Source organism: Pelodiscus sinensis, chromosome 11, assembly GCF_052426305.1.
Source record: "Pelodiscus sinensis isolate ZL-2025 chromosome 11, ASM5242630v1, whole genome shotgun sequence".
Lineage (NCBI taxonomy): Eukaryota > Metazoa > Chordata > Testudines > Trionychidae > Pelodiscus > Pelodiscus sinensis.
This window is the reverse complement of record NC_143062.1, coordinates 18,955,863-18,982,287: the sequence shown is the minus strand read 5'-3', so window position 1 is coordinate 18,982,287 and position 26,425 is coordinate 18,955,863. Positions and strand designations below refer to the sequence as shown.

Here is a 26,425-nt window from a genome sequence, read left to right as displayed (position 1 = left end):
TGCTGGGCCTGTAAGTCCAGGAGTGACTCCCCACCCTCCCATTTGGCCGAGGAGCCAGTGTTTGAACAGGAGAAGCCCTCCCCACTGCTTCCCCCTGGGCGCCTTCCACCCTCCCGTTTTACACATCACCGCGCCTTTAAATACACCTGCTCTTCTGTGCCTGTTCTCTACCCCCCCGACACTTTCCGTCGGCCGAACACCGGCCTCGTCTCCCCCTTCCCCTTTAAGCGGCCTCCCTGACGCATTGCAGGTGGGAGCCGGCCAATGGGCTCGGGGCAGGCGGGTCACGTGGCCGCGCCGGGCGGGCGGTATTTAAAGGGCTCGGCGCAAAACGCAACGGAAGGCTACTGCTGGGTCCGGGACTCGTTGCGGGCGGAGGGATTTGGGCGGCGCGTCCCGGGCGGAGGGAGCTGAAGAATACGGGGAACTGAGCGGTTGTAGCACCAGCCCCCTGCCTTCGCCGCCGCCATGGCAAGAAACGGGGCCAGGGGTCTCTCGTGGGCAGGCGGGGGGAGGGGGCTGCTGAGACTCCGGGGCCGGGGTGCTGGGGACGTGCGCGGAGAGAGCAATAGGGGTGGGGAGGGGCGCCCGGGTCCCTTCCTTGGCCGGCGGGTGGGGTCCCCCCTTGGCCAGCGGGAGCAGGTAGTCGGGGGTCACCAGGGGGCGCGGGCTCCGGCGGTTGAGGGCGGAATCTCTTCCCCAGATTCGCGGGGCGGGGCGGGGCTGGGGGGCCCGCAGGGCTGCGGGCGGCGCCGGGCGCTCAGGTCAGTAACTGTCTCCTCTTGCAGGCAGACCAGCTGACAGAGGAGCAGATCGCAGGTGAGATCCCTTCGTCCTCCTGCCCCCAGTCCTGTGTACGGGGCCTGGCGCTTCGCAGTGTGCTTGGCCGCAGGCCCACGAGCCTGTTTGCCCAGGGTGCTGAGGGGAGGGAGGGGACTGCAGGGAGAAGGGGCCCTGTGGCAGCTCCCGCCTTCAACGACTCTTTCTCCCGGCAGAATTCAAGGAAGCCTTCTCCCTTTTTGATAAGGATGGGGATGGCACCATCACCACCAAGGAGCTGGGTACTGTCATGAGGTCCCTAGGGCAGAACCCCACTGAGGCAGAGCTGCAGGACATGATCAATGAAGTGGACGCTGATGGTGAGAGGAGGCTGTGTGGCGGGTGGGGATACAGCCCCTGTGCTCATGGCATTGAGGGTTGGGATAGAAATGATCTGAGCTGGGGGGGGGGCAGAGCTACTGTGTTCTGTGTATTGCTCTGAATTTGGTGTCGTTTTCCTTTTGTGCCTCAGTTTCCCTTAATATTTTTTGTTTAGACTCTGAACTTTGGGCTAGGGGCTGAGAAGGGTTTCTAGGCAATCAGAGGAATGGAGAGAAGACTGAAAGAGCTGGATTTGTATAGATTGGCCAGATGAAACTTGAGAGGGTAGATCTGATTGTTTTTTGTAAATACGTCCAGGAGAAAATGAGCTATTAAAGCTAAGAGTAAGGTTCTGAAACAGCCTGCCAGTGGGAGGAAACACTGATAAGTTCCTGTCTGAGATTTTGACAGACCTATCTGCAATGTTCCCTCTAATCCATTCCATCAATGTGGATTTTTTTCATACATGTGTGGAATAATTCGTATGAGCACCAAGTAGTGCAAATGTGCACTAGCAATAGAAACACAAAGCCTAGCTATGGGCACTTTGCTGATCAGCTGGTCAGCGTTTGCATTTCTCCTGAGTGGCTGCACAAGTGCCCATCTTACAGAGAGCACTGTCCGCCTGCAGCAGGACTTGATGACCCAGGAGTCTCCTTCTAGCCCTAGGTCCTTGTGTGTTACACCTAATCCCAGCCCCTCCCTTGTGGGTACTGCTGTTAGCTACCCTGCTCACACAGTTGAAGGTCTCTTGGGGCTGAGCTGAGAATCATCTTATTCCAAGGTTTGTGGCTTCTCATCGCAAAGTAATGGAGACCCCTTAGAGAACTACCTCTTCCTGCTCCAGTATGGGTGTTGTACCTGAGTTAAACCTAGGGGGTTTACTCAAAGTTTGTAGGCCAGCCAGCAGCCCAAACTACAAAGCGCTGGGGTTTGTTTCTAGGACCTCCACAACTCTGTAGGGGGGTGGTGAAGAAGAATCTCTTCAAGGCAAGTCTGTAATTGAGGGAAGGGGGTGTTTCAGTGAATTCCCCAAAGCTCCCTATTCCCCATTTGGCAATCTTCCCCTCCACCCATACTTGGGGGTTTGGATTTGTGGGAGGAAGGATACTGGATGCCACATGGGGTCACCAACCCAGTGTCAGTGCCAGCACTAATGGCTTCTTTCCCTGCTCAAGGGAATGGCACTATTGATTTCCCTGAGTTCCTAACCATGATGGCAAGGAAGATGAAGGATACAGACAGTGAAGAGGAGATCCGTGAGGCCTTCCGGGTTTTTGACAAGGTGAGGCTGTGGAGTTCCACTCACTCCCCCTTATCCCTAGTGGCTGTGCATGCGCTCCCCCTCTTTCTGCCCACGAGTGCCAAAATAGCAGCCAGAGCTAAACTCCCTGCAGGGACAGCTGAGTACATGTGTGCATGAGCTTTACAATTGGACAGCTTCCCTTTGCACATGGGGTTGAGTCTGGAGAGTCATCAGCTACCTGACATTGGTGGTTCTGTGTGTTGGGGGGGGGGGGGGAGGGAGAAGCTGGAAAGGGGGAATGCCTGTAATAGTCCACCTGCTGCTCCTCCCCCCCAGACCTGTGTGGAGGCCAACAGGGTGAGGTCCCTATGGTGCTTGTGCTAAGGGGGGCCAGCCCTATGGCTTTCTTGCCTGACATGGCTCCTGCCCCCCAGGATGGGAATGGGTACATCAGTGCGGCTGAGCTGCGCCACGTCATGACCAATTTGGGTGAGAAGCTGACAGATGAGGAGGTGGATGAGATGATCCGGGAAGCTGACATCGATGGTGATGGACAAGTCAACTATGAAGGTGAGGGGGGCAGGGCAGCTTTTACTGTCTATCCAGAGGGTGCAGCTGGTGCACAGGATAATACTACTCTGAAGAGGGTACTTGTTTCCCCAGGGATTCTGTTGAGCTGTCTCTCCAAGTGCAGTGGGTATGATAAGTCTGGGAAGAATGCCTCATCCCAGCTCTGCTGCTCAATATGTCAGAAATACTGTTGACTCTTAGAAATGGAGACCCAGCACCTCCAAGAGCAGCCTGGGTGGGGGAAATTGTTTTTGCCTGAAATTGGGCAAGGTTGGGAGGGAGGGTCAGTCTCTTCTCTTGTTCTGACCCTGTGCCTTTGCTTTGCAGAGTTTGTACAAATGATGACAGCTAAGTAGGCTCTGGTAGGGCATCCCATTCCCTGTACAGACTGGATGGACTCTTCCTACTGCTGCCACGTCACCCCTCCTCTGTCCCTGGTGCCATCCTGCCATCAGCAGCTGCTCTCCTTTGAGGACAGTGCATGCTTTCACCTCCTCTGCAATGTGTGCTTGTATGCTGGGCGCCACAGGGACAGAAGCCCAGCAGGACCTATGGCCTGCTCCTCTAAGTTGTTTGGGGGAGCAGGCCCCTGCTGTGGGCTGGCTCTGCAAACTGCTTTCCATCTGATGATTCTTCTCCCTCCCATATTCAGCATCCCACTTGAATGCTCCTGGACGGTGGTAGGGCAGCTGACTTTGTCTCTTTGACTGGCCACTGTTGCCTTCCTGGATGTATCTGCATATGTTGGATATTGTGACTGTTAATTTCTTAACTGCTTAATATTCTCTCCCCCCTCCCCCCTTATCTCTTAATTCCTTTCCTTCCCCCCCAAATCCATATTGGCTTCTGGGGGATGCTTCAGTTCCATTCCAGGTAGTGTAAGGTTTTATTTTCAATAAAGTCTCTCTGTGTGGTTTCTATTCCAAGTGCTGACTCGTGTGCGTGTGTGTGCGCGTGCGTGTGTGCATGCCTGCGCACGCACACTAGTTTCTTCCTGGGCTGCAATAGATAAAGGTTTGTTGGGGGACAGGCACAGCTGCAGTAAAAAGTTAATATAACCTTATCTATATTGCTAGGTCAGGTCTTGAATTTAGGTCTCCCAGACAAGGTTGTTTACTACAGCAGAGTTCTCAACCGTTTTCCCCATTCCCCCACCTCCACCATGTTATACAGTGATTTTCAAAGTATGGGTCTTGGAAATCAGGCACTGGGTTGCCTTGATGTAGGATGACCAGCAGGGATGCTAAGGCCAGATTCCTGCATGTGCTCGCACTAAGAACTGCACTGTGCCCTGGAAGCAGTTGGCAGCAAGTCCAGTTCCTAGGTAGAGCCTAGCAGTTCTCACAAGATTAAAAAGCAAAACAAGCCCAAAAATGAACTTGTTCCATTCTTGCTCAGCAATGCGTGGTGACAAATCAGGAAACTGCTAATGGAAATGTGGAGTTAGAGCTTGGGATGGGAGCTGCCAGAGGTAAGCCTGTGCCCCAACAATCTGTCCCAGCCCTGAGACCCCCAATCCCAGAAATCCTGTTTGCACCCAAACACCTCACCTCTGGCCCCATTCCATAGCCCCTGTTCTCCACCCCTATGCTCTAGTCCAGAGTCCCTGCCCACATACAGAACCCCTCTGCTCTACTCCCCACCTCACATTCCAAACCCCTCATATCAGGCCCCGCCCCAGTGCCCACACATCCGGGCAAAACCTTCTCCCCCTGCGCTTTCATCCCTGGAGCCTGTACTCTACTCTAAAGATATAATTATGCTGGGTCATGAGCTGCAACAATTTTCAACTGGATCACAAGAAAAAAGTTTGAAAATCACTGTTCTATAAAGAAGCTCTATGTCCCATGTTTTTAATGCTGGCCTTACTCAAGGCCACCCCTGTGCCATGTTAATCTAGATTGTAGCCTATTTCATAGTAGGCTTGACTACAATGCTAAAATGTGCCTTTCCTAGCCTCTGGGAGACCTAAACTCAAGTTTGGCCCAGGAACAACATATTGATCTTTTCAGTGTTTTATGTAAAAGAGATTAGTTCTCACAGTGGGCTACAATGCAAACAGGCCATTGAATCTCAGCACTAGGTCAAAAGATAGTTGCAGCTAGACCTACTACCTGCCTGGTGAGAGGCAGTAGCCAGCAAGCTGGCCTGTAGAAAGTATGCCTGCTTGCAGGGAATGGATGGGGTATGCTTCTCAGTCCTACTCTATGGCTGTGTCTAGACTGGCCAGTTTTTCCGGAAAATCAGCCGCTTTTCTGGAAAAACTTGCCAGCTGTCTACACTGGCTGCTTGAATTTCCGCAAAAGAGCACTGACTTCCTACTGTAAGAAATCAGTGCTTTTTGCAGAAATACTATGCTGCTCCTGTTCGGGCAAAAGTCTCTTTTGCGCAAAAGGGCCAGTGTAAACAGCTGAGATTTGTTTTCCGCAAAAAAGCCCCGATCGTGAAAATGGCGATCGGGGCTTTTTTGTACAAAAGCGCATCTAGATTGGCCACGGATGCTTTTCCGCAAAAAGTGTTTTTGCGGAAAAGCATCCGTGCCAATCTAGACGCTCTGTTCCGAAAATGCTTTTAAAGGAAAACTTTTCCGTTAAAAGCATTTCCGGAAAATCATGCCAGTCTAGACGTAGCCTATAAGGTTAGCGGAAGCGGAGAGAAGGCTTATGCCTTGGGCAGTGGTGGTTTTTGGTTCAGAGGCTGCTGGCCCACAGAAAAATCAGTTGGGATCGCACCCAAATGAGAAGCAAAAAAACCCAACAAGCATCACTAATGTGGCTTGACTGAGAAGCAGAAAGACACTCCCCAGGTGTGTCTAGACTGGCATGATTTTGCGCAAGATCTTGCTGCCTGTCTACACTGGCCGCGAGTATTTGCACAAGAAGACTGACTTTGTACTGTACAAAATCAGTGGTTCTTGCGCAAATACTCTGACGCTCCCGCTCAGGGATAAGCCCTCTTGTGCAAGTATTCTTGCGCAAGAGGGCCAGTGTAGACAGCCAAGTTAATTTCTTGCGCAAGAAAGCCTGATGGCTAAAATGGCCATCGGAGCTTTCTTGCACAAGAGAGCATCTACACTGGCACTGATGCTTTTGTGCAAAAGCAAATTATTTGTGCAAAATCATACCAGTCTAGATGCAGCCCCCGTATTCCCCTCACACAGTAGAGCAGTGGTCATCAACTAGTAGATGGGAACTACTGTAGATCTTGGAGCCGCTGCAGGGTGATCTTGACTAGTTTGGCCAAGAGGCTATCAAGTGCCAGTACTTCAGTTACCCCACCCTACATTGTTGCTCATCTCCTGCCCTTTGGCTTGCAGCTGCACCTCCCCCTGGGAAGCCTCCTGCTTTCTGGGCAGGGCAGGGGAGGGAGGAGGATGCTGATGTCAAGGTGCCCCCTCTCACTCTATATCTTTTCTCTACAGAGCAGAGAGGGGGCACAACAGGACTTAGGATGGAGTTTTCTGGCTGCTTTTGGGAGTGGTTCAGAGCCAGGGCAGGGGTGAGCTTACCTTAGCCCCACTGTACCACCAACCAGGAGCCACCAGCAATGCCCAGCTGGAGCCCACATCCCAAATTTCTACGCCAGTCATGAACCCCCTTTTGCACCCCAAACTCCTGCCCTGAGCACCCCGCATCCAAACCCCCTCCTAGAGCCTGCACCTAGAACCCACTCCTAAATCCCAACTAGCTACCCCATGGCTGTGTCTAGACTGGCCAGTTTTTCTGGAAAATCAGCCGCTTTTCCAGAAAAACTTGCCAGCTGTCTACACTGGCCGCTTGAATGTCCGCAAAAGCACTGACGATCTCATGTAAGATTGTCATTGTTCTTGCGGAAATACTATGCTGCTCCCGTTCAGGCAAAAGTCCTTTTGCGCAAAAGGGCCAGTGTAGACAGCTCAGATTTGTTTTCTGCAAAAAAGTGTCCGTGCCAATCTAGACACTCTTTTCCGAAAATGCTTTTAAAGGAAAACTTTTCTGTTAAAAGCATTTCTGGAAAATCATGCCAGTCTAGACACAGCCCAAGAGTTCAGAGTCCCTCACATGTCAGATCCCTTAATCTAAGACCAGTGCCCCAACCCTCTGCCCCAGCCTGATAAAAGGGAATGATGATGGGCAAGAGAGGAGGGCAAGGAGGATGGAATGAGTAAGGGCAGGGCTTTGGAGAGGAGGTGGGGCAAGGGTATTTATATCTGAGGTGGATCTTGGATTGCACTTGAATTCAAAAAGTGATCTCATGCTCAAAAAGGTTGAAGACCTCTGCAGTAGAGCAGGGGGAGCCCAGGCTATCAGGTTTTGTGAGCACCAGCCATGTGATGGGAGGGCAGGGGGGTTGGAGTGCCAGAGTGCGGCTCCCCAATACTGAGGGGAGGTGTGAGCCTCGGGGACTTGATCCAGGCAAGCCGCGGCACTTCTGGCAACCAGGCCTTAGGCTCCACAATTCCTAACCCGCTGGGAGGGAGCTCCGCCTCTTATAGCTCAAATCACTTCCCGTTCGACAGCCTCGCCCTAGCGGTCCCACTTCCGGTTCCTTATTCCGCGCCGCCTAAATTTATACTAAACCCGCTCACCCCATTGGCCGTTGTCGGAACTAATGAGCAGCTGCCCTGCCCCAAGGAAGGGCCAATAAGAGGAGGCGGCGCTCGCAGACTCGCTAGGACCCGGGGAACTAGGGCGCGTGACGGTCGCTTGTCTCAGGACTACGCAGAGCCCACTGCCTCGTTGTGAGCGGCGTCTGTAACTGCTTCGTGCGCTGGGCTTTATAGCGGCGCGGTTTCCCGTCATGCCCAGCGGCAGGACCCCACGTGGCCCCCGGCGAGCGCTCCCCGCCCCCTACACACTCCGAACCTGGTGTCAGAGGCGTTTTATTCTCAAATACAAAACACAGGCGGTTCGCGCGCAGACGAGAGGCGGCTCGAGGCGCCCCCCCCCCCCTCACGTCAACCCCGCCCCCAACGTGCAACTGCTCAGCGGGGCGCCCAGACACCCCGAGACGTCACCCCTGAGTCTTAGCTGCGCCTACGAAACAGAACCCGCAGGGGGGGCGCTCAGGAGAGCCCCTGGTCTGACCCCCCTGCAGTGGGGCGGGGGTCCGCCAGAGAGCCGGGGGGGCCCAGGCTAGCCCGCCCTCCCCGCACATGGAGGCGGCACACAGGATGGAAGCACCCAGGAAGTGGGATGGGCCCGAGCCCCCTGTCTCCCCGCCCCCACAAGCCTGGCCTCTTCTCCCACCTCACCCCCACACGTCCCCAATCTTTGGCAGAGCCAATTGCACAACCCCCCTTAAAGTGACTGATTCAGAGCCCCCCCTTAAAGTGACCCCTCCATGAAAGCCTTTCATGCCTGTGCTGCTTCACTCTGCTTGCTTGGAAGGGGCTGTCTAGGGTTTAATTTTGTTGGGTGGTGGCTTCCGTTAGACTCACTCCCAGCTGGGGGTAGGGGCTATATTCTGAGACCACCCCACATTTTTAATTTAAAAATAGATATTTCTTTCTCTTAAAAAATCTCTTATCTTCTCCCTCTTCCTCCACCCCAATCTGCGTGGGGAAGGGGAGATGCAATTCTAGCCCACCCACCATCCCAGGGACTCACCTTCATCTCCCTACCCTGTACTCCATTGCTCAATGGGGGTCCTGCCCCCTTTCCTTACAGCAGGGGTATCACATTAACTGCTTTGGGAGATGTGGAACACATTGGTTGGGACAGCACCTGGGTCCAGCTCTTTGTTCTGGGTCTATCCCCCAGCACAATCCTGAGGGGAGATGGTGCCCATGGTGACCCCACTCACCCCCCCCAAAAAAAGATTAAAAGAAATAAAAATATAGACCCCCCCCCCTTTGGCTGGGCTAGAGTGACCCTACCAGTCTGACCTTCGCTACTCATTCCAGCCCCAGAGTCTGACTGAAAGGACCTGCCCTCAGATTTTAGGTGGTGGTGGTGGTAGCAGTACACACTGGATCTCCCTTCCCCAGTAAAGAACAGCTGCTCCTTCCCCTGTATGGGTGGACTGGGACAACCCTAAAGTATAGGGGGCAGAGATAGACCCTGGTCTCACCTGGAAGCCAAGCCTCAGAACTGCTCCCAGGCATATGCATCTACTCGAGACATCTCCTTGCCCTATAACCCCATGATCCCCACACCTGCCCCACAGAACACCACTCACAATCACCCAGGGCTGTCCCACTTACCTGTCAACCCAAAGACCACCCTCACTTTAGCTCCTGGAGGACTTCAAATTTCTGTCACACTGAAACAATCCCCCATGACTCCCATACGTACACAGGACAACCCCCAGTTTTAAATCAAACTTAAAAAAAGGAAAAACAAGATGAATGAAAAACATATGTCCACATGGAGGGCAGAATCCTCATCCCCCCTAAAAAACCCCAAATGAGACACCCACCTGCATTCTCCCCCACAAGCAATAGAGACAATAAATAGCCCCCCCTCCCTGTCCTACAGGCGCTACAAGGGGGGATTGTGGCGGCGGCCAGGTGGTTTGGAGCGGGGGTGCCGGGCAGGGGGTGCTGAGGAGGAGCCGGAGGAGGAGGAGGAGGAGCTGCGCCGGGCCTCGGCCCCCGTGCTTGACATCTTGAGCTTGCGGCGCTTGGCCAGGGGTGCATTCTCCACGCTTTTCAGGAAAAAGCCCTCGCGCTTGCCCTTGTTGAAGGCCTGGGGGGTAAGATATTGAGGGTGAGGGAAAAGATGAGACCCAAAGATTGATCCCCCAAACTACTCCCTGCCCTGGTCTGTCTCCCCACACATCTACCCCCATAGGGCCTATTCCTCAGCCCTCTTTCAACCTATTCAGACCCTTCCCTCTCCCTCCCTGACACTATGCTCCTCCAAAGCCTCAACCCATTCTTACACCCCTGAGAATCAGCCCCCAATATGAGGGAGCCTCAGCTGCCCCCCCCCCCCCCCCCGCCAACTAAGGGTGAAAGTAGACACCAGAACTTACTGGTGTGCCCTGCACAGGCCCTGCATCCTTGGCTCTGGGCTTTTGGCAGAGATGAGGCCTTGGGTGGAAGGGGCAGGGCTGGGAACAGACCCCCCTCACAACTAGTCCTCTACTACTACTGTGGCAGTTAGAACCCACAGGACTCTGGCAGTGATTTGAAGGGCCCCAGGCTTCCAGTTGCTGCCGCAGCAGCCAGAAGTCCCACATCCTTTTAAATCTCTGGGCCCTGGAGCAACTGTCCCTTTTGCTCCCCCCCACCGTTGGTTGCCCAACAGTAGGGTCTGACAGTGCTTTAACGTGGCTGCCAGACCATACGTCAGAGCTGCCAATGGGAGAATCAAAAGGGGCAGCGATATTAAAGTGCAGCTGTGGCAGTGCTTTAACGTCAGCCATTTGTGAGCCAATACCAGTGGCTGGTTCTTAACAATGTACCGTACCGACCTGCATCAGCCCACTTTCCCTTCTGCCACCAGGCCAGCTCCCTCATGCCAGGCACCACACACCCTCTCACCATGAAGGCGGCATTGACCCCTGAGCGCACAGCGGGTCCTGAGGACTCCAGGATGTCAGGGGTCATGAGTGGGGTGGAGGAGAGGGCACTGCCATCCTGCAGCCACTCGCTGTAGCGCAGCGTTGACATCTTCAGTCGCTTGGAAGGGTCCACAGTCAGCAGCCCTGCAGGTTGGGGAGAGGAGAACCATGGGTTAGTGATGGGGAGCATGAGTGGGTTGGCCCTTCAGCAGCTCTTTCCCTGAGGAAAGGGGAAGTTCTCCCATGCCCAGCCCTTCCCCCTGGAGGGAGCAATAGCCCAGCCAAACACACTGACAGACTAATCACAAGTTACAGAATAGCCCTTTCTAAGCAGGCACATTTATTCTTAAGGTGAAAATATTACACAGAATTATATCGAAGTTGATACCCACTGCTAAAGGCTTCGCAGAGAGCAGCCACCCTGTCTAACAGAGGCCTCAGCAAGCTAAAGCCCTTTTAACCCTTCCCAGGAAGCATTGGGTCCTCCTCAGAAGAAGGATCTGCCTGTTTGCTAAGCACAAAGTGGCTACGTCTACACTGGCCCCTTTTCCGGAAGGGGCATGTAAATTTCACGAGTCGTCGTAGGGAAATCCGCGGGGGATTTAAATATCCCCCGCGGCATTTAAATAAAAATGTCCGCCGCTTTTTTCCGGCTTTTAAAAAAGCCGGAAAAGAGCGTCTAGACTGGCCCCGATCCTCCGGAAAAAGCGCCCTTTTCCGGAGGCTCTTATTCCTACTTCAAAGTAGGAATAAGACCCTCCGGAAAAGGGCACTTTTTCCGGAGGATCGGGGCCAGTCTAGACGCTCTTTTCCGGCTTTTTTAAAAGCCGGAAAAAAGCGGCGGACATTTTTATTTAAATGCCGCGGGGGATATTTAAATCCCCCGCGGATTTCCCTACGACGACTCGTGAAATTTACATGCCCCTTCCGGAAAAGGGGCCAGTGTAGACGTAGCCAGTCAGTTTAAATTCAGGCTATTTATCCAAAAGACCTCTCTCAATCTACTGGTCTTGGAGAACCACCAGTCATGGAGAACCATCCAGCCTCTTCAGGTGGTGGGATCTTTGTGGGGGTGCTGCTGCCTGAAATGAGTTTGCATAATCACCCCTACCCAACCCTCACTACTCTTCACTCCTGAAGGGCTATTGTTCCCCCTTCTTCTTGGAACTGCAAACCATCAACAATGATAAGGAAATGTAATACAATGAGATCCTCAAAGCTATTACAGGCAATTGCCAGATCTGTCATACATGCCATTTCCCTCATCCCTTGGGAGAAGGACTTCCCAATTTCTGCAGCACACCTTCCATCTGAAGTGGGAGGAGGAATAAACCACAGACTCTCACCCCCCAACTCTTGGAACATTGGCCTATATCAGTGGTCCCCAACACGGTGCCCGCGGGTCATTCGTGTACGTCCGCCAAGTGCTCGGGGCTGGCCTGGCCCTGGGCATGTGGCGCACGCATGGTGCACGGTGAGCGCCGGCCCCGGGAGCGCCGCGAATTGGCCGCCCGTGCTCTGGGCACGCAGCGCTTGGAGGAGGCGCCGGTCCCGGGCGCGCGGCACTTGGGGGGGAGCTCCGGCCCCGGGCGTGCGGCACTTGGAGGGGGGGAGTTCCGGACCCGGGCGCATGGCGCTTGGAGGGGGGACGTCGGCCCCGGGCACGCAGCACTCGGGGGGGGGGGAGGGGCCGGCCCCGGGCGCGCAGCGCTTGGGAGGGGGGACACCGGCCCCGGGCATGCAGCTCTGGAAGGTGGCCCCGCCCCCGGGCACGCTGATATGGGGGGGCCCCACCCCTGGTGCCTGGCAGGCGAACGGCCACGCGCCCTGGTGCCCGTCAACCTCCAAATGTTGGGGACCACTGGCTATATATTGACCCTTTATTTCATGCCCCCCTCACCTCTGACTAGCTCTTTGGCCTCCTCGGAGACTCCCCTCCAGGCCTCGCCCTCCAGTGAGAACTGTCCCTCCTTGATCTTGTGCATGATCTCAGCTGCGTGGGTCAGTGCACCGCCCTCCTGGCTGCTCTGGAAAGGCACCTGTCCGGACAGCATGGTGTACTGGGGGGAGTGAGAGACAATGGGGGTGTTACCAGACACGCTGGGTGAAGCTGACTCAGGGCAAATACCAGCAAGCTACTCCAAGGGGTGTGTGTGATTCCCCCCAGTCTCCCAAATCCCCTCCCTCATGCTGGGGTCCCTTGGGAAGGGGGTGATCCTGCAGCTCTACCCACCTACAAGCACAGCACAGAGCTGAGCATTTGCTTTTTCCATTCAAATTGCTCAGAGAGGAACAGAGATTGTGGAAGTGGCCCCCCCAGCACAGACTTCTGCTTTCATGGGGAACCCACTAGCCCCTCTGCATTTCCCTTCCCCCTGCCCTGGAGTAACCCCACCAGACAACACTCCCTCACTGACACCCCACAGGGCCAATGGCTCTTCAGGACACAGTACTATTGCTCCAGAGGCAGCGGCTGGGTTTAGAGGTTGGCACGTGCTTGGTGCACCAGCTTGTGGAGTCAGGTGACTGCAGAGGAACAGCAGCTTCTGTTATATAAAGTCAGTTTGTAGGTATCATGGTTTGGGGGAAAAGCTGTAAAATGTGAGACACCTGCCCTGAGTCTGCAGAGAGCCTGAGCTGACCGCTGGGTTGAGGAGGAGGGAAGCTACCCTGAGCAAAATTGAGGCAGAGACCCCTGCCTGAGTCTGCAGAGAGCATGAGTCCATCACTCAGGGGGGGAGCAGCCCTCAATAATCTCAGCTTCGCTGCTCTGTGGGACCCTGCCAGCCTCATGCCAGCACTGGGACTATATGTCTCTCACAGGACCAGCCCTAGCAGGAATTCCTCAGAGAAGTACAGCGGGGCTTGCTGCCATTGCCAGGAGTGGCAGGAGAAGAGGGGAGCCTCCTAACAGCCCAGCTCCATGTATACACAGGCTTATTATCGGTGGGCAGAGTCCAAGTCCAGCCTTGGGAGCATGCTCTTTGACCCTGGTGAAAGTGTGTGTGTGTGTGTGTGTGTGTGGGGATTAACTCTTTGTTTCCTCCTCTTCCTCCTCCTATCCAAATCATGGGAGAACAGGGAAGTCAAAAGCCTTTGTCCTAACTCTCCTCCCAGGGAAGAGGGCAGGAAGCCAGACAACAGAGCTGTAAGTACTTCCCCTGCTCCCCACTGGACTCTATGGGCTGCGCTGGGGTGGTGGGTGGGGGGAATGTGCCACCATGTGGTTAAATTCTTCAGCCCAGCTGAAATCATTCACCTCTGGGATGCTGGGGTGAAGTGCAAAGTGCCTATTCAGCAACAGCAGCAGGGAGACTGGGACCCTTCCAGAACCCTGCCATCACAATGCCCCTGCCCTGTGCTGATCTGGGGTGCTTTGTACTCAACGTTCCCCCCATACATACCAGGATGACACCAAGGCTCCAGAGGTCACAGGACTCGTCATAGCCCTCATCAGCGAAGAGCTCGGGGGCGGCGTATTGCAGCGTGAAACAAGGCGTCTGCATGGGCTGCGAGTCCGAGGGGCGCAGGCGGGCAAAGCCAAAGTCAATCACCTTCACTGGGGCACCCTCTGACTCGTCAGCATACAGAATGTTCTGGGGGACAGCAGGAGGATGGGGCCCTGAGCTCCTGGGGGCAGCACCAGGGCCCACGCCCCAGAGCCCCAGCATCCCAATCTCCTAAGGCCCCGCACCTTTATTCCCAAATCTCCCAAGTTCCACAGCACAAAACCCAAAGCCCTGTGCCCCAATTCCATAGTCTCCCAGGCCCTGCACCCCAAGCCCCTTAGGCCATTTCCCCAACATTTTATGTTGGTCATGCACTCGATCTCCCGAGGCCCTGCCCACGAACCTATTTCCATTGCCCCATACCTCTGGTTTGAGGTCCCGATGCACCACACCGACATCATGCATGAAGCTGACGGCTGACACCAGGCTGCGCATGATCTGACTGGCCTCTGACTCGCTGAAATGCTGCTTTTTCTTGATACGATCAAGGAGCTCACCCCCCCGCAGCAGCTCCATCACCAAGTACGTGTGGTACTGCTCAGGGAGAGGGGAGGAACGTCACTGAGCAGAGGGGATCCTACAACATGGAGATGCTGTCCCCACTAAGATGCAGCTACCTTTGGGGTGGGGCACAGGGGCCAGTTTCACAGGGATCCCTCATCCAGCACTGAGATATCACCATCTCTGGGAAGAGGCAATGGGGGCTATTGATGCCTAGGGAAGAAGGGGAGTGCTAGTCCCAGAGGGTGCTGTGGGGAAAGGGGTACCTGGTCATGATGCACCTCATGTAGTTTGACGATGTTGGGGTGAGACTCACACAGCTGCAAGGCCATCACCTCTCGCTGGGTGTTCACCTCCATCCTGAGGAGAAGGGGAGGGAGACCTTAGCAGAGCCTCTGGAGAACTGCACTGTGGGATGGAGTGGGGGAAAGGAAGGACCCAGCAGGGAGTTGGGGGGGAAGGGGAATGGGACAGCAAAGAAGTGGGAGGAGAGTTCAGGGGAAGGGAGATGATGGTGGGGGTGGGGAGTGTGGTGGCTGATGGAGGGTAAAGATCCTATTTGGGTGGTGTTGGCAATGGAGCGCTTGAGGGTCAACGAGGTTGGGGGGCAAAGTCTAGAGTGACTTCCCAATTTCTGCAGCACACCTTCCCCCTTTAATCCCAGAGGTGAGTCTGGGGAGGCACCTATGGGAGCTAGGCATGGGCCCTTCGGAGGTTGGTGTGGGAGCTGGGAAGTCGGGGAAGCACATGGAGAGGTTGCTATAGGCAATGTCGTGGGGGTGTTTCCATGGGGGAGGAACGGGTTGCCATAGCAACTGAAGCATGGGGGGGAGCACCCCACCTCTTGCTGATGATCTTGACAGCGAACTCGGTGCCACCCTGGCGCTGCTGGCATCGGCGACACACGGAGAAGCTGCCCTCACCCAGCGCTGCCTCCTTCAGGTCCATGTCGTAGAGCTGGAAGAATGGAGAGTCCTGGAGGGAGGGAGAGTTGGAGCATCAACAGCGCCCACTGCTGGGGAGGAGTCCCCCCCCCCCCCCACAAGGTCTCCCTGATGAGGAATCCAGTGCAAACCAGGACCATTTCTTCACCTATTACCCAGCCTCTGCCACTTTCACCAAGTCCACTCATACAAGAGGCCCCTACCTTCATCATGGCACTGCGTGCCACAGCAGTACTGCCCGGGCGCTCCCCACTCAGCGCCAGCTCCAGCACGTCTGTGGTGACAGCGTTGTGGTTGAAGAGAATGGAGGGAGCAATGAAGGAGTAGCCCTGAAAGAGGGAGGGAGGGGTACAATGGAGCCAGGGGCTATGATATCTCCATGGCTACACCCATTGGAGTCACCCCGCAGCTCTGGGGGGCCTGGGAGATTCTGCACACACACCAGAGAGCCCCCCCTTGTCAGGGAGAGCAGAGGATTCAGGAGCCAGTGTCCTCTGCCAGGGCCCAGAGATCAGTCACTGTACGGATGAGGTTGGCAGGGGGAGGGCATAGCAGGGCAGAGGCCTCATTTGCAATTTGCAGTTTGGTGGGGGGAAGGCAAGTACACAGTAGGGAGTATTTGGTGGGGACCTTGTTGTGTGGCAGGGGTCTCACCAGAAAGATGCAGTCCAGGTTGGGAGGGTTCCAGCAGCCAAGCACACAGGATGCTGGGTACTGCTGGGAGATGGGGGGGGGGGTGTCTCACCTGGAAGACGCGGTCCAGATTGGGGGGGGTCCCAGCAGGCGAGTACACGGGCTCCAGACGGGTGAACTCCTCAGCAAAGTTGCGAACATCCAGCTCACTGCGGACGATGGGTTTGAACGGGGCCTTCACCTGCCGTGCGGCCAGCTCCACCCAGTCCAAGCCCTATGGGGGAGGAGATGGGTGGGGAAATAGGGGTAGGGTCCAGCAGATATTGAGAGCCTAGGCTGGATAGCAGGCACTGGGGCTCGCTCCCCAAGACAAACTCTAGGATTTGGGGTGCTGGCCAATCCATGGGGAGCTCTGCATGTGATGAGTGCACCAAGGCTGGAGGAGAGGAGCATTGCAGGGGAGGGGGCTGCAAGTTGTGGAGGGAAGATTTGCCAGGGCAGACTCACGGGCACCTTGGCTAGGGGTGCACACAAGGTTCTTTCCCAGATGTGAGGGCTGCACAAGGATCTCTGGCCGACAAGGGAGTGAGATCTGGCCAGGGGGCCCTGATGACCAAGCAGTATAAGAGGGGCTGTACGTAGGCCCCTCCCAGGGGGATGGGAGTAAATGAGGGGCTCTCTGCTTGGGACATAGGGCAGCTGTGGGGCAGGGGCAATCCCTACCTAAGACCTATATGTGCGGGGCCTTGCCGGGAAGGAGGGTTATGCAAAATGGGGCCTGCCCAGGCTGTATGGGGCTCTGCTGAGGGGCTCGAGCCATGTGTAAGTGGGCTGTGGCCATGGTGAGGGTGTCCCCTCCCGCTCACCTTGAAGAAGGGATGCTCCTTGATGTCCTGTGCCCCATTGGGCCCCGAGCCCAGGCGTTTCTTGGGGTCCTTGCACAGCAGCTTTTGCAGCAGGTCGCGGGCAACGGGGCCAATGACAGTTGGGAATGGGGGTTGGCACTTGAGGATGCGCCTACGGCACAGACAGCTCCCCATTACCCAGCAGCCCCTGCCAATCTTCCTCCCTGTGACCCCTCCCGGCTCCTGCGAACACCTCCCCCCCGTTACCCAGCAGCCCCTGCCAATCCCCTGCCCTGTGACCCCCCCGGCTCCTGTGAACACCTCCCCCCCCCCCCGTTACCCAGCAGCCCCTGCCAATCCCCTTCCCTGTGACCCCCCCCGGCTCCTGTGAACACCTTCCCCCCCATTACCCAGCAGCCCCTGCCAATCTCCCTCCCTGTGACCCCTCCCGGCTCCTGCGAACACCTCCCCCCGTTACCCAGCAGCCCCTGCCAATCTTCCTCCCTGTGACCCCTCCCGGCTCCTGCGAACACCTCCCCCCCCGTTACCCAGCAGCCCCTGCCAATCTCCCTCCCTGTGACCCCTCCCGGCTCCTGCCCCGCCAACACCTTCCCCCCCCCCCCCGTTACCCAGCAGCCCCTGCCAATCCCCTCCCTGTGACCCCTCCCGGCTCCTGCGAACACCTCCCCCCCGTTACCCAGCAGCCCCTGCCAATCTCCCTCCCTGTGACCCCTCCCGGCTCCTGCGAACACCTCCCCCCCCGTTACCCAGCAGCCCCTGCCAATCTCCCTCCCTGTGACCCCCCCGGCTCCTGTGAACACCTTCCCCCCCCCCCCCCGTTACCCAGCAGCCCCTGCCAATCCCCTTCCCTGTGACCCCCCCAGCTCCTGTGAACACCTTCCCCCCATTACCCAGCAGCCCCTGCCAATCTCCCTCCCTGTGACCCCCTCCGCTCCTGTAAATACCCTCCCCCCCCCGTTACCCAGCAGCCCCCGCCAATCTCCCTCCCTGTTACCTCCGTTATCCAGCAGCCCCCTCACCTGGACACCTCAGCCTGCGTATTCTTCTCCCCCTCCAGTGTGAAGGGCGAGGCCCCCGTCAGCAGCTCAAAAATCAGAATCCCCAGGCTCCACCAATCCACTGACTGTGGGGGAAGGGGTGTGGGGTGATGAGCCTAGAACCCCCCCAGACCAACCCCACCTTGCACTGCAGGAAAGGGGTCAGTGAACCTGGAACGATGCCCTCCCCCCAGCAGACAGCTCCCCAACCCTCCTCACACTGCTGCTGGGGTGAGGGGTAACAGTCTGAGACACCCCCCCGCTAGCCAGCCCCCCATTTGCCTGCCATGCCCAGTTACCCCCTGCTCACTTAACTCCCCACTCCCTCACTACTCTCTTTGCCACCCCCTCTGACTACACTTTGCCCCCTCAGCCTTGCCTTTCCCCAGCTCCCCACTCACTCCCCTCATCTAGCCAGGCCTTCCCACTTCTCGTGGCCCCATTGCTGTGTCCTCTATGGCCTTCCTGACTCTCACACCTTACCCCTCCTCCCCCACCACAGCCTCCCATTCATTATGCCCTTACTCCTGCCTTGCCCCCCTCACCTTGCCATGCCCTGACTTGCTGCGGATGATCTCAGGGGCCATGTACTCGATGGTGCCACAGAAGGAGAAGGTGCGATCTTTCTGTGGAGGGGAGGGGAGAGAAGTATGGGGGGCTCCATGCCAGGATGCAAGCTATGGAGCCCCCACAAAGAAGAGAGGCTGCCATCTCTCCTCTGCCCCTAAACATCAGTGACTAGAGGGGCAGGGCAAAGATCCCCCCCCTTGGAAAGCAAAGAGACTCTTCCCCCCTTTTTATCAAGAAGATGGGGGAACACAGAGTGAGGCCAGGGAGATTCCTGGGGGAGGGAGGACAAAAGGGGCGGATCTCCAAAAGAAGGATCATGGGCAGGGGCAGGATGTGGCAGCACCCAGGGGAGGCGCTGGTGAGCTGGGTAGGGGTGTCTGACCTCCTCGGCGAGGAACTCCTTGCTGAGGCCGAAGTCAGTGAGCACCACGTGCCCCTCACTGTCCAGCAGGATGTTCTCCAGCTTCACATCACGGTAGATGATGCCCAGCTGCAGGCAGGCATAGGGTCAGAATGGGGATTTCCAGCCCTGAATGCCCCAGGCTCCCCTCAGTGCCCCTCGACCTGGCCTGCCAGCCCCTCAGGGCCCTGACAGACAGCACCCCCATGGCTCCTGCAGCACAGCCTTTGAGAGCTCCCCAGGAATTCCTCCTACACAGCCCCCCGAGAGACCCCCAACAGACTCCTACAGACAGCACCCCCACAGTCCTTGTGGCACAGCCCCTCAAGTCCTTCCATGACAGAACAGTTGTCTGGACTCTGGATCTGGGGTGTACTCTCCAGGTATTTCACATCCCCACGAAATGGGCATCCCTTGGAAAGTGGGTCCCCTCCTGTCCCATCACTGGGCGCAGCCCCCCACCTTGTGCAGATGTTCCAGCGCCAGCACGATCTCCCCTGCGTAGATTCGCACCTCATCCTCCGTGAAATGATCCCGCTGGTAGAGATGGGTGAAGAGCTCCCCCCCACTCACGTAGTCTGGAGGGCAGAGGTGGACAGAGAGTGAGCACCCAGCCCCCCAGCTGGTCCCCTTCCGGCCCCTCTCAGCTTGGTTTGGAGTCGCTCACACCCCATTGCATGGGAAGGCCTTTCCCTGCCCACAAGATGCCCTATATCAACCCTAGTGCTCCACCCCCAGGGCAAGGCATTTCCCCTGGAAAAATTGGAGGAGAGGGGAGGGTAAAAGGAAACATTTTCCCAAAAAGCCTGTTTCTGGAGAAAACTTGCTTTTTTTAACTGAAAAACCAAATATACCATACATCTCCCATGATGCACCATGGTCCAGTCTCCCCCCCCCTCCCCATTCTAGCTATGAGTCCCTGGCCGTGGTGCATCCTGAGAGATGTAGTGCAGGTGCTTCACACGCTCATTCTCTTCTATAAGCAAAGTTCCCAAGTTGAACCACATCTCTCACAATTCACCACCGCCTCCTCTTGCAACTGTTGCAACTGACTTGAACGCCTCATGGGAACTATAGGGCAGCTGCCTCACACATGCACTCCATTCTCCTCTATAGACTAAGCTCCCTGAGCAAACTACATCACCCACAAAGCACCACAGTCCCACTGTGAAGACACTAAGGCTATGTCTACACTCGCGAGTAATATGCAAATGAGGCTAAGTGTGGAATATCGCCGAGCCTCATTTGTTTCAGAAGAAGCTCTTGTGAAAGAAGGAGCGTCTACACTGCCCCTTCTTGAGCAAGAAAACCCTCTTGCGCAATGCCGTTCTTCCTGAAAAGTAATAGGTGTAACAGCATTGCGCAAGAGGGTTTTTCTTATGCAAGAAGGGGCAGTGTAGACCCTCCTTCTTGCACAAGAGCCTCTTCTAAAAAAATGGTGGCTCATTAGGTATGCAAATGAGGCTCGGCGATATTCCACGCTTAGCCTCATTTGCATATTACTCGCGCAAGAAGCCGCGAGTGTAGACATAGCCTAAGGGATGTGCCCGTGGCCCCATTGCCTGCTGCACCATGGGAGATGTAGTCCAACAGTGGTGCAAAGTACATAAAAGCACAGGCATGCAAGGCATATGAACTACGACTCCCATCAGGCATGGCAGCAGTATTTCTCTATCATAATATATCAGTTTTTAAATTCCTGCTGAAAACTTGAAAATTTTCCCCTGGAAAAGTTAAGCAAAAAACCTCACCCACTCTGTTTTCACTGAATACAGCTGTGGTAAAAACTACTGATTATTCTCCAGCTTCACCTAATGCCCACCCTAGGGTCTCCCTGATCCCCCCACCTGCTGGGTCCCATAGTCTCACCTTCCCCTTTCCTTTGGGTCCACTTTGCACCTGGGCGTTTACCACACTCCATCCTCTAGGGCTCCCATGGGTCTCACTGCTCCATACCCCTTGCCATTGGGTTACTAACTCTGTGCACTGGGGTCCCATAACTATGTCCTTTCCTTGGAGTCCCTCTGCTCCTCAGCTCCACCCCCACACTATGGGTCCCCTCTGTCACACACCCCAACCTCTGAGATTCCCACCTCCATGGATTTCATCCCCAATTCCTTTCTCTGAGGTGCCCATCTTCTCAACTCCCCCTTTATGCTGCCCCTGGCCCATCCACCTAGAATCTGCCACACACACACCCCTGGGTCCCAGCATCCCACCCTCCCTGCCCTCTCCCAGCGTTCCCCCATACCCAGGATAAGGTGCAGCTTGGAGCCGGTTTGGAAGGCATAGTGCAGGGTCACTAGGAAGGGCGATGCCCGCACATGCTCCAGCACAGCCCGCTCCGTGCGTGTGTGCTCCGTGGTCTTGGCCTTTTGCACGATGGCAGCCTTACGCAGCACTTTCATGGCGTACAGTTTCCCCATGTCGTGGCCTGTCACCTTGCGCACCAGGAACACTTTCCCGTAGGCTGGGAGATACAGATGAGTGTCAGAGGATCTTCTTGTAGGCTGATGCCCCAGAGGGGGACATCAGGAGGATCCCAGGACAGTGGGGAGACTATGGGACCCCGGAAAGTGGAGATGGGGGCAGCAAGCTCAATGGGGCAGAGGATCCTCCTATAGGCTGGGGGAACAGGGGATTGATGGGGAGGATGCCATGCCGTTGGGAGGAGGAATGCAGGCACAGCCCCCCAGTACCTCTGATCACCTCTAGTGCCCTCCCATGGCACAGCCCCCCAGTGTATCCCACTCACCTCCAGTCCCCAGCACCTTGAGCAGTTCAAAGTTCTCCATGCCAACTTTCTCTTCATGGCCAGTCAAGTTTGCTACCACAGAGACAAGGTTATGGGAGTGGGGGATTAAAGCCAGCCTGTGGTCCAGTGCCACCCCACCCTCCACCTGCTAACCACAAACCTTGTCCTCCTCCCACATTGTCTCACCCCAGCATCCCCCACAGGCACATCTCTCCATCCCCCCTCCAGCCTCATCCCATCCCTCCACTACTTGTCCCTGCCTTACCCCCCCATCCTGCTGCACCTCATTCCCCCACCCACCCATGCCTCAGCCTCTGGGTGGGGTCAAGGCACAGTGATGAGCAGTCCTCATTTCCTGTCAGTGACTCACAGCAGCTCTGGTGCCAAGGGGCTGGGCAGGCCTGAGCTCAGCAATTCCCATCCCACAGACACCCTGGGACCTCCTGGGGCATCCTGGGATGGAGCCAGGGCAGGGGGAGCCTCTTCCATATCCAGGTGGGGACATGACTTAATCCCCCCATGTCTCTAGGATGGACCATGCCAGCCTAGCCCTGTGATGCTGCCGAATGGGAAGACTACATGTTACTTCCTCTGCTCAAAGGAAGATTGCCAACCCAGGGGTTCCCCCACAGCCCAGAACTGTGGGTAAAGGAACCAGCCCCAGGGGATCCTATGAGAGAGGGTGGACCTGGGTGTGGTGGCAATTGTGGGGGTAAGAGGTATGAAGGACCTAGAGAGACATCTCCTTCACCCAATGGGGACTGCAAGGTGAGGGTCGCTACAACCCCTTCTGGAAAAGGGGACAGAGCTCAGGGGATGATGGTGGGGTGCGGTGGGGAAATAGGGAGTCTACCCCTGGGAGGAAGGTGGGTAAGATTACCTGCTTAGCCCCCCCCCACCAAATTTGGCCAGATCTCTCTACATCTCCCCCACCTTACCTGCCACCACAGTTTCCTCAAAGAGCAGCAGATGCTGCCTGGTTTTGCTTGGCACTAACCTGCCTCTCTAAGCTCCTGGCAGCTACAAGAAGGCTTCTGACCCCTCCCCTCAACCCCTCACATTGTCCTGGGAGGCTATAATTTGCCCATGTGACCCTCCACAGCCAGCACCAAGTGGCAGGTACCAGGATGATCACCTGGCACCGTCCCTTCACTCTTTCCATCACTGCAAAGGCTCCAGGACACCTGACAGGAGACTGCCCAGCCCAGAGCAGTGAGTGCCCCCTGCCACCGTCCACCCACTGGGGTTTAAACAGGCACCAGAGAGTAGTGCCACGTGAGACAGGCCAGCACCCAGCCTGGCAACGTGAGCGTCCTTGCAGCAGGACAAAGATGGGAGCAAGTTTGGCTTGAACCTGGCACCCAATGGGTGTGAGAGCCCAGTGCCCAGCTTTGGGTGGGACAGCCTGCCCTCCATGCAGCCCCTACCCCTGTGCCTATGTCGCCCCCTCTCCCCACTAGCATCCACCCCCCTAAGTAGCTGTCCCTACCCCACTGTCCATGTCATCCCCTAAGTAGCTGCCTGTCTCATTGCCCATATCCCTGGCCACCCTCAGCCTCATTCCCCAGCAGGCTGTCTCTCATATGCCGCCAACTCTTGTGAGCCCTCTGAGCTGCCAGTCCCTGGGGAAGGGGGGAAGCAGTGACTAATCCCCACCCCCGCTCCCCTCTTGCTGCTGCCCACCCACGGGGCTGAGCCTGCAGCGATGGGGGAGTGCTAGAGGGTTGGGAGAAGGGGGGGCAGGGTTACCTTCCCTCCCATGGCACTGCACTTCCTTTCCCCCAATAGCTGCCCTTCTCCGACACCACTCCACCAGTGGCCCTGCATCCCCGCAGGTCCCAGGGGCATGCACAGTTCAAACCAGTGGCCCCTGCGTGCCCCTGAGCTGCACCAGCACCCTCTCCTTCTCCCTGCACTGCACCCCTGAACTGCACCCCTCACCTCTTCCTCCCTGCACTGCACCCCTGAACAGCACCCCTCACCCCTTCCTCCCTGCACTGCACCCCTGAACTGCACCCCTCACCCCTTCCTCCCTGCACTGCACCCCTGAACTGCACCCCTCACCCCTTCCTCCCTGCACTGCACCCCTGAACTGCACCCCTCACCTCTTCCTCCCTGCACTGCACCCCTGAACTGCACCCCTCACCCCTTCCTCCCTGCACTGCACCCCTGAACAGCACCCCTCACCCCTTCCTCCCTGCACTGCAACCCTGAACTGCACCCCTCACCCCTTCCTCCCTGCACTGCACCCCTGAACAGCACCCCTCACCCCTTCCTCCCTGCACTGCACCCCTGAACTGCACCCCTCACCTCTTCCTCCCTGCACTGCAACCCTGAACTGCACCCCTCACCCCTTCCTCCCTGCACTGCACCCCTGAACAGCACCCCTCACCCCTTCCTCCCTGCACTGCACCCCTGAACAGCACCCCTCACCCCTTCCTCCCTGCACTGCACCCCTGAACAGCACCCCTCACCCCTTCCTCCCTGCACTGCAACCCTGAACTGCACCCCTCACCTCTTCCTCCCTGCACTGCAACCCTGAACTGCACCTCACTTCCTCCTTCCTCCCTGCACTGCACCCGCCACCTCCTCTTCCCTGCACCCTGGACCTGCAGCACCCCAACCCCGCTCCCGGGAACTTCCCCCGACTCCCCTCCTTCCCCGAGCCCAGGAAGCTCTCCCCCAGCTCCCAGGAGCTGCCCCTCCCCTGCGCACCGAGCCCTCCAGGCCCCCTGCGCCCCGGCACGGTGCCCCCTGCGCCCCTCCGCGCCCAGTACCGTCCGTGAGCGGCAGCTCCACCGTCTCCTCCTCGGCCCCGTCCCCCATGGCCGCGCCGGGCCGGGATCTGCTCGGCTCGGCTCGGTTACATGGCCCGGGCCCGGCGCTTCCTGGTGCCGCCGCCGCCTCCGGGCCTGACTCAGGCGGCAGGAATGTGACAGCGAGCGGGGAGCGGAGCGCAGGGACCGCCCCGGGGAGGGACCGACAGACCCCCCCGAGCCCCCGGTCACCCCCGGATCGCGCACCCCCCGCCCGGGAAAGAACAGCGAGACCCCTCCGCACTGACACCCCCGGATCCCGCACACCCACCGGGAACCCCTCGCTCAGATCCCCATAAGAAACCCCCTGGATCCGGCACCCCATAGGGAGCCCCCAGGGAGGGACTGACAGATACTCATCTCCCTCCCCACTGGAAACCCCTCCAGCAGGGACCCCGGAATCTTCATAGGGAACCCCCCGATCCTGTGGAACCCTCACACGCACCAGAGAAAGCCCCCATGGATCCTGCCCCAGTAGCCCCTGGGAGCAATGGATGAGCCCCTGTGTTCCCCTCACTCTTAGGAGGGACTCACAGACCCCACACTTCCTAAGGACCTCACCACCTGCATAGGTAGCTCCTGGCTTCCACACCTGCTCCTGGAAGCTAGAGAGAGACCCCACATAGCTCAGGCAGACATGGCTTCCTGCATCTCTTCCCCTGGATCCCACACCCCTGCCCTGGGGAGGGACTGACAGACCCACATCCCAAAGGGGAACCCCCAGATTCCATACCCCCTGCCCAGGGTGGTACCAACTAACCCCCTGCACTCCCTGTAGAGAAACCCCTCCAATCCCACATTTCCTGTCCTGGGGAAGGACCAACAAGACCATCCCTGCACCTCTCCCATGGGGAATACCCCCAACCTCCCTGTGCAGAATCCCTCCCTCAACTCACACTCCTCACCAGATGGGACTGACAGACCTCACATGCTCCCCACATTCCTCCCTGAGTGGGGAGGTGGTGCGGAGCAGAGGGGTGCAGTGGGGACTGGAGGTAGGGCAGAGTGGAGAGGATGCAGAGCAGGGGGATGCAGTGGGAGGTGGTGCAGATTGGGGGGTACAGTGGGGATGTGGTGCAGAGCAGGGGGTGCAGTGAGGGTGGTGCAGAGCGGGGGGTGTAACAGGTGGTGCAGAGCAGGGGGATGCAGTGGTGAGGTGGTGCAGAGCGGAGGGATTCAGTGAGGCGGTGGTGCAGAGTGGGGCTGCAGTGGGAGGTGGTGCAGAGCAGGGGTTGCAGTGAGAAGGTGGTGCAGAGCGGGGGTGCAGTGGGGAGGTCATGCAGAGCAGGGGGATGCAGTGGGGAGGAGCGGGGGGTGCAGTGAGAAGGTCGTGCAGAGCAGGGGGTGCAGTGGGAAGGTCATGCAGAGCAGGGGGATGCAGTGGAGAGGAGCGGGGGGTGCAGTGGGGAGGTCATGCAGAGCGGGGGGTGCAGTGGGGAGGTCATGCAGAGCAGGGGGATGCAGTGGGGAGGAGCGGGGGGTGCAGGGAGAAGGTGGTGCAGAGCAGGGGGATGCAGTGAGAAGGTGGTGCAGAGCGGGGGGTGCAGTGGGGAGGTGGTGCAGAGCGGGGGGTGCAGTGGGGAGGTCATGCAGAGCAGGGGGATGCAGTGAGAAGGTGGTGCAGAGCGGGGGGTGCAGTGGGGAGGTGGTGCAGAGCAGGGGGATGCAGTGGGGGTGGTGCAGAGTGGGGGTGCAGTGGGAAGGTGGTGCAAAGCAGGAGGATGCAGCACTGAAGGGAACACAGGGGCTCCTGGATTGCAGTTAGGAAAGTGATGTAACCGTGAGAGAGGAAGGAACTGATGGTGCAAGAGTGAGCGCGGTGAGCTGGGAGGAAACCCCTTCCCTCCCAACAGTGCCTGGGGAGGCGGGTGGAGGGGAGAGACGGACAGCCATGGAGTGGCAGTGAGGAAATGGCAGGGGGAGGGGAGCGAAGGGATGGAAGGAGGCACA

The 26,425-nt window shown here is 57.3% G+C and overlaps 2 protein-coding genes across 3 annotated transcripts; one reads left to right on the top strand and one right to left on the bottom strand.

Annotated features, from left to right (window-relative positions):
* Positions 1–321: 321 nt before the first annotated feature.
* LOC102452499 (calmodulin-1) lies at positions 322–3,882 on the top strand. The gene is made up of 6 exons (XM_006129661.5): positions 322–471; positions 789–819; positions 996–1,139; positions 2,319–2,425; positions 2,821–2,956; positions 3,284–3,882. Exons 1-6 carry the CDS (start codon positions 469–471, stop codon positions 3,310–3,312), a joined length of 450 nt encoding a protein of 149 aa, XP_006129723.1. The 5' UTR covers positions 322–468; the 3' UTR covers positions 3,313–3,882.
* A 3,908-nt stretch (positions 3,883–7,790) lies between these two features.
* On the bottom strand, positions 7,791–25,840 carry RPS6KA4 (ribosomal protein S6 kinase A4). Of its 2 annotated transcripts, none has more exons than XM_075939041.2 (17): positions 24,437–25,840; positions 21,660–21,731; positions 21,156–21,374; positions 19,367–19,482; positions 18,887–18,994; positions 18,480–18,560; positions 17,917–18,020; positions 16,898–17,048; positions 16,144–16,305; positions 15,602–15,727; positions 15,296–15,429; positions 14,721–14,814; positions 14,317–14,487; positions 13,849–14,040; positions 12,345–12,504; positions 10,355–10,588; positions 7,791–9,624 (listed from the first exon to the last, which is right to left on the bottom strand). In XM_075939041.2, the coding sequence occupies exons 1-17, from the start codon at positions 25,305–25,307 to the stop codon at positions 9,329–9,331; spliced, it is 3,291 nt and encodes a 1,096-aa protein (XP_075795156.2). In that variant the 5' UTR covers positions 25,308–25,840; the 3' UTR covers positions 7,791–9,328. The 2 variants fall into 2 exon arrangements, with proteins under 2 accessions (XP_075795156.2, XP_075795157.2); XM_075939042.2 differs by having other exon boundaries at positions 7,792–9,624; positions 10,425–10,588; positions 24,437–25,827.
* Positions 25,841–26,425: the final 585 nt, after the last annotated feature.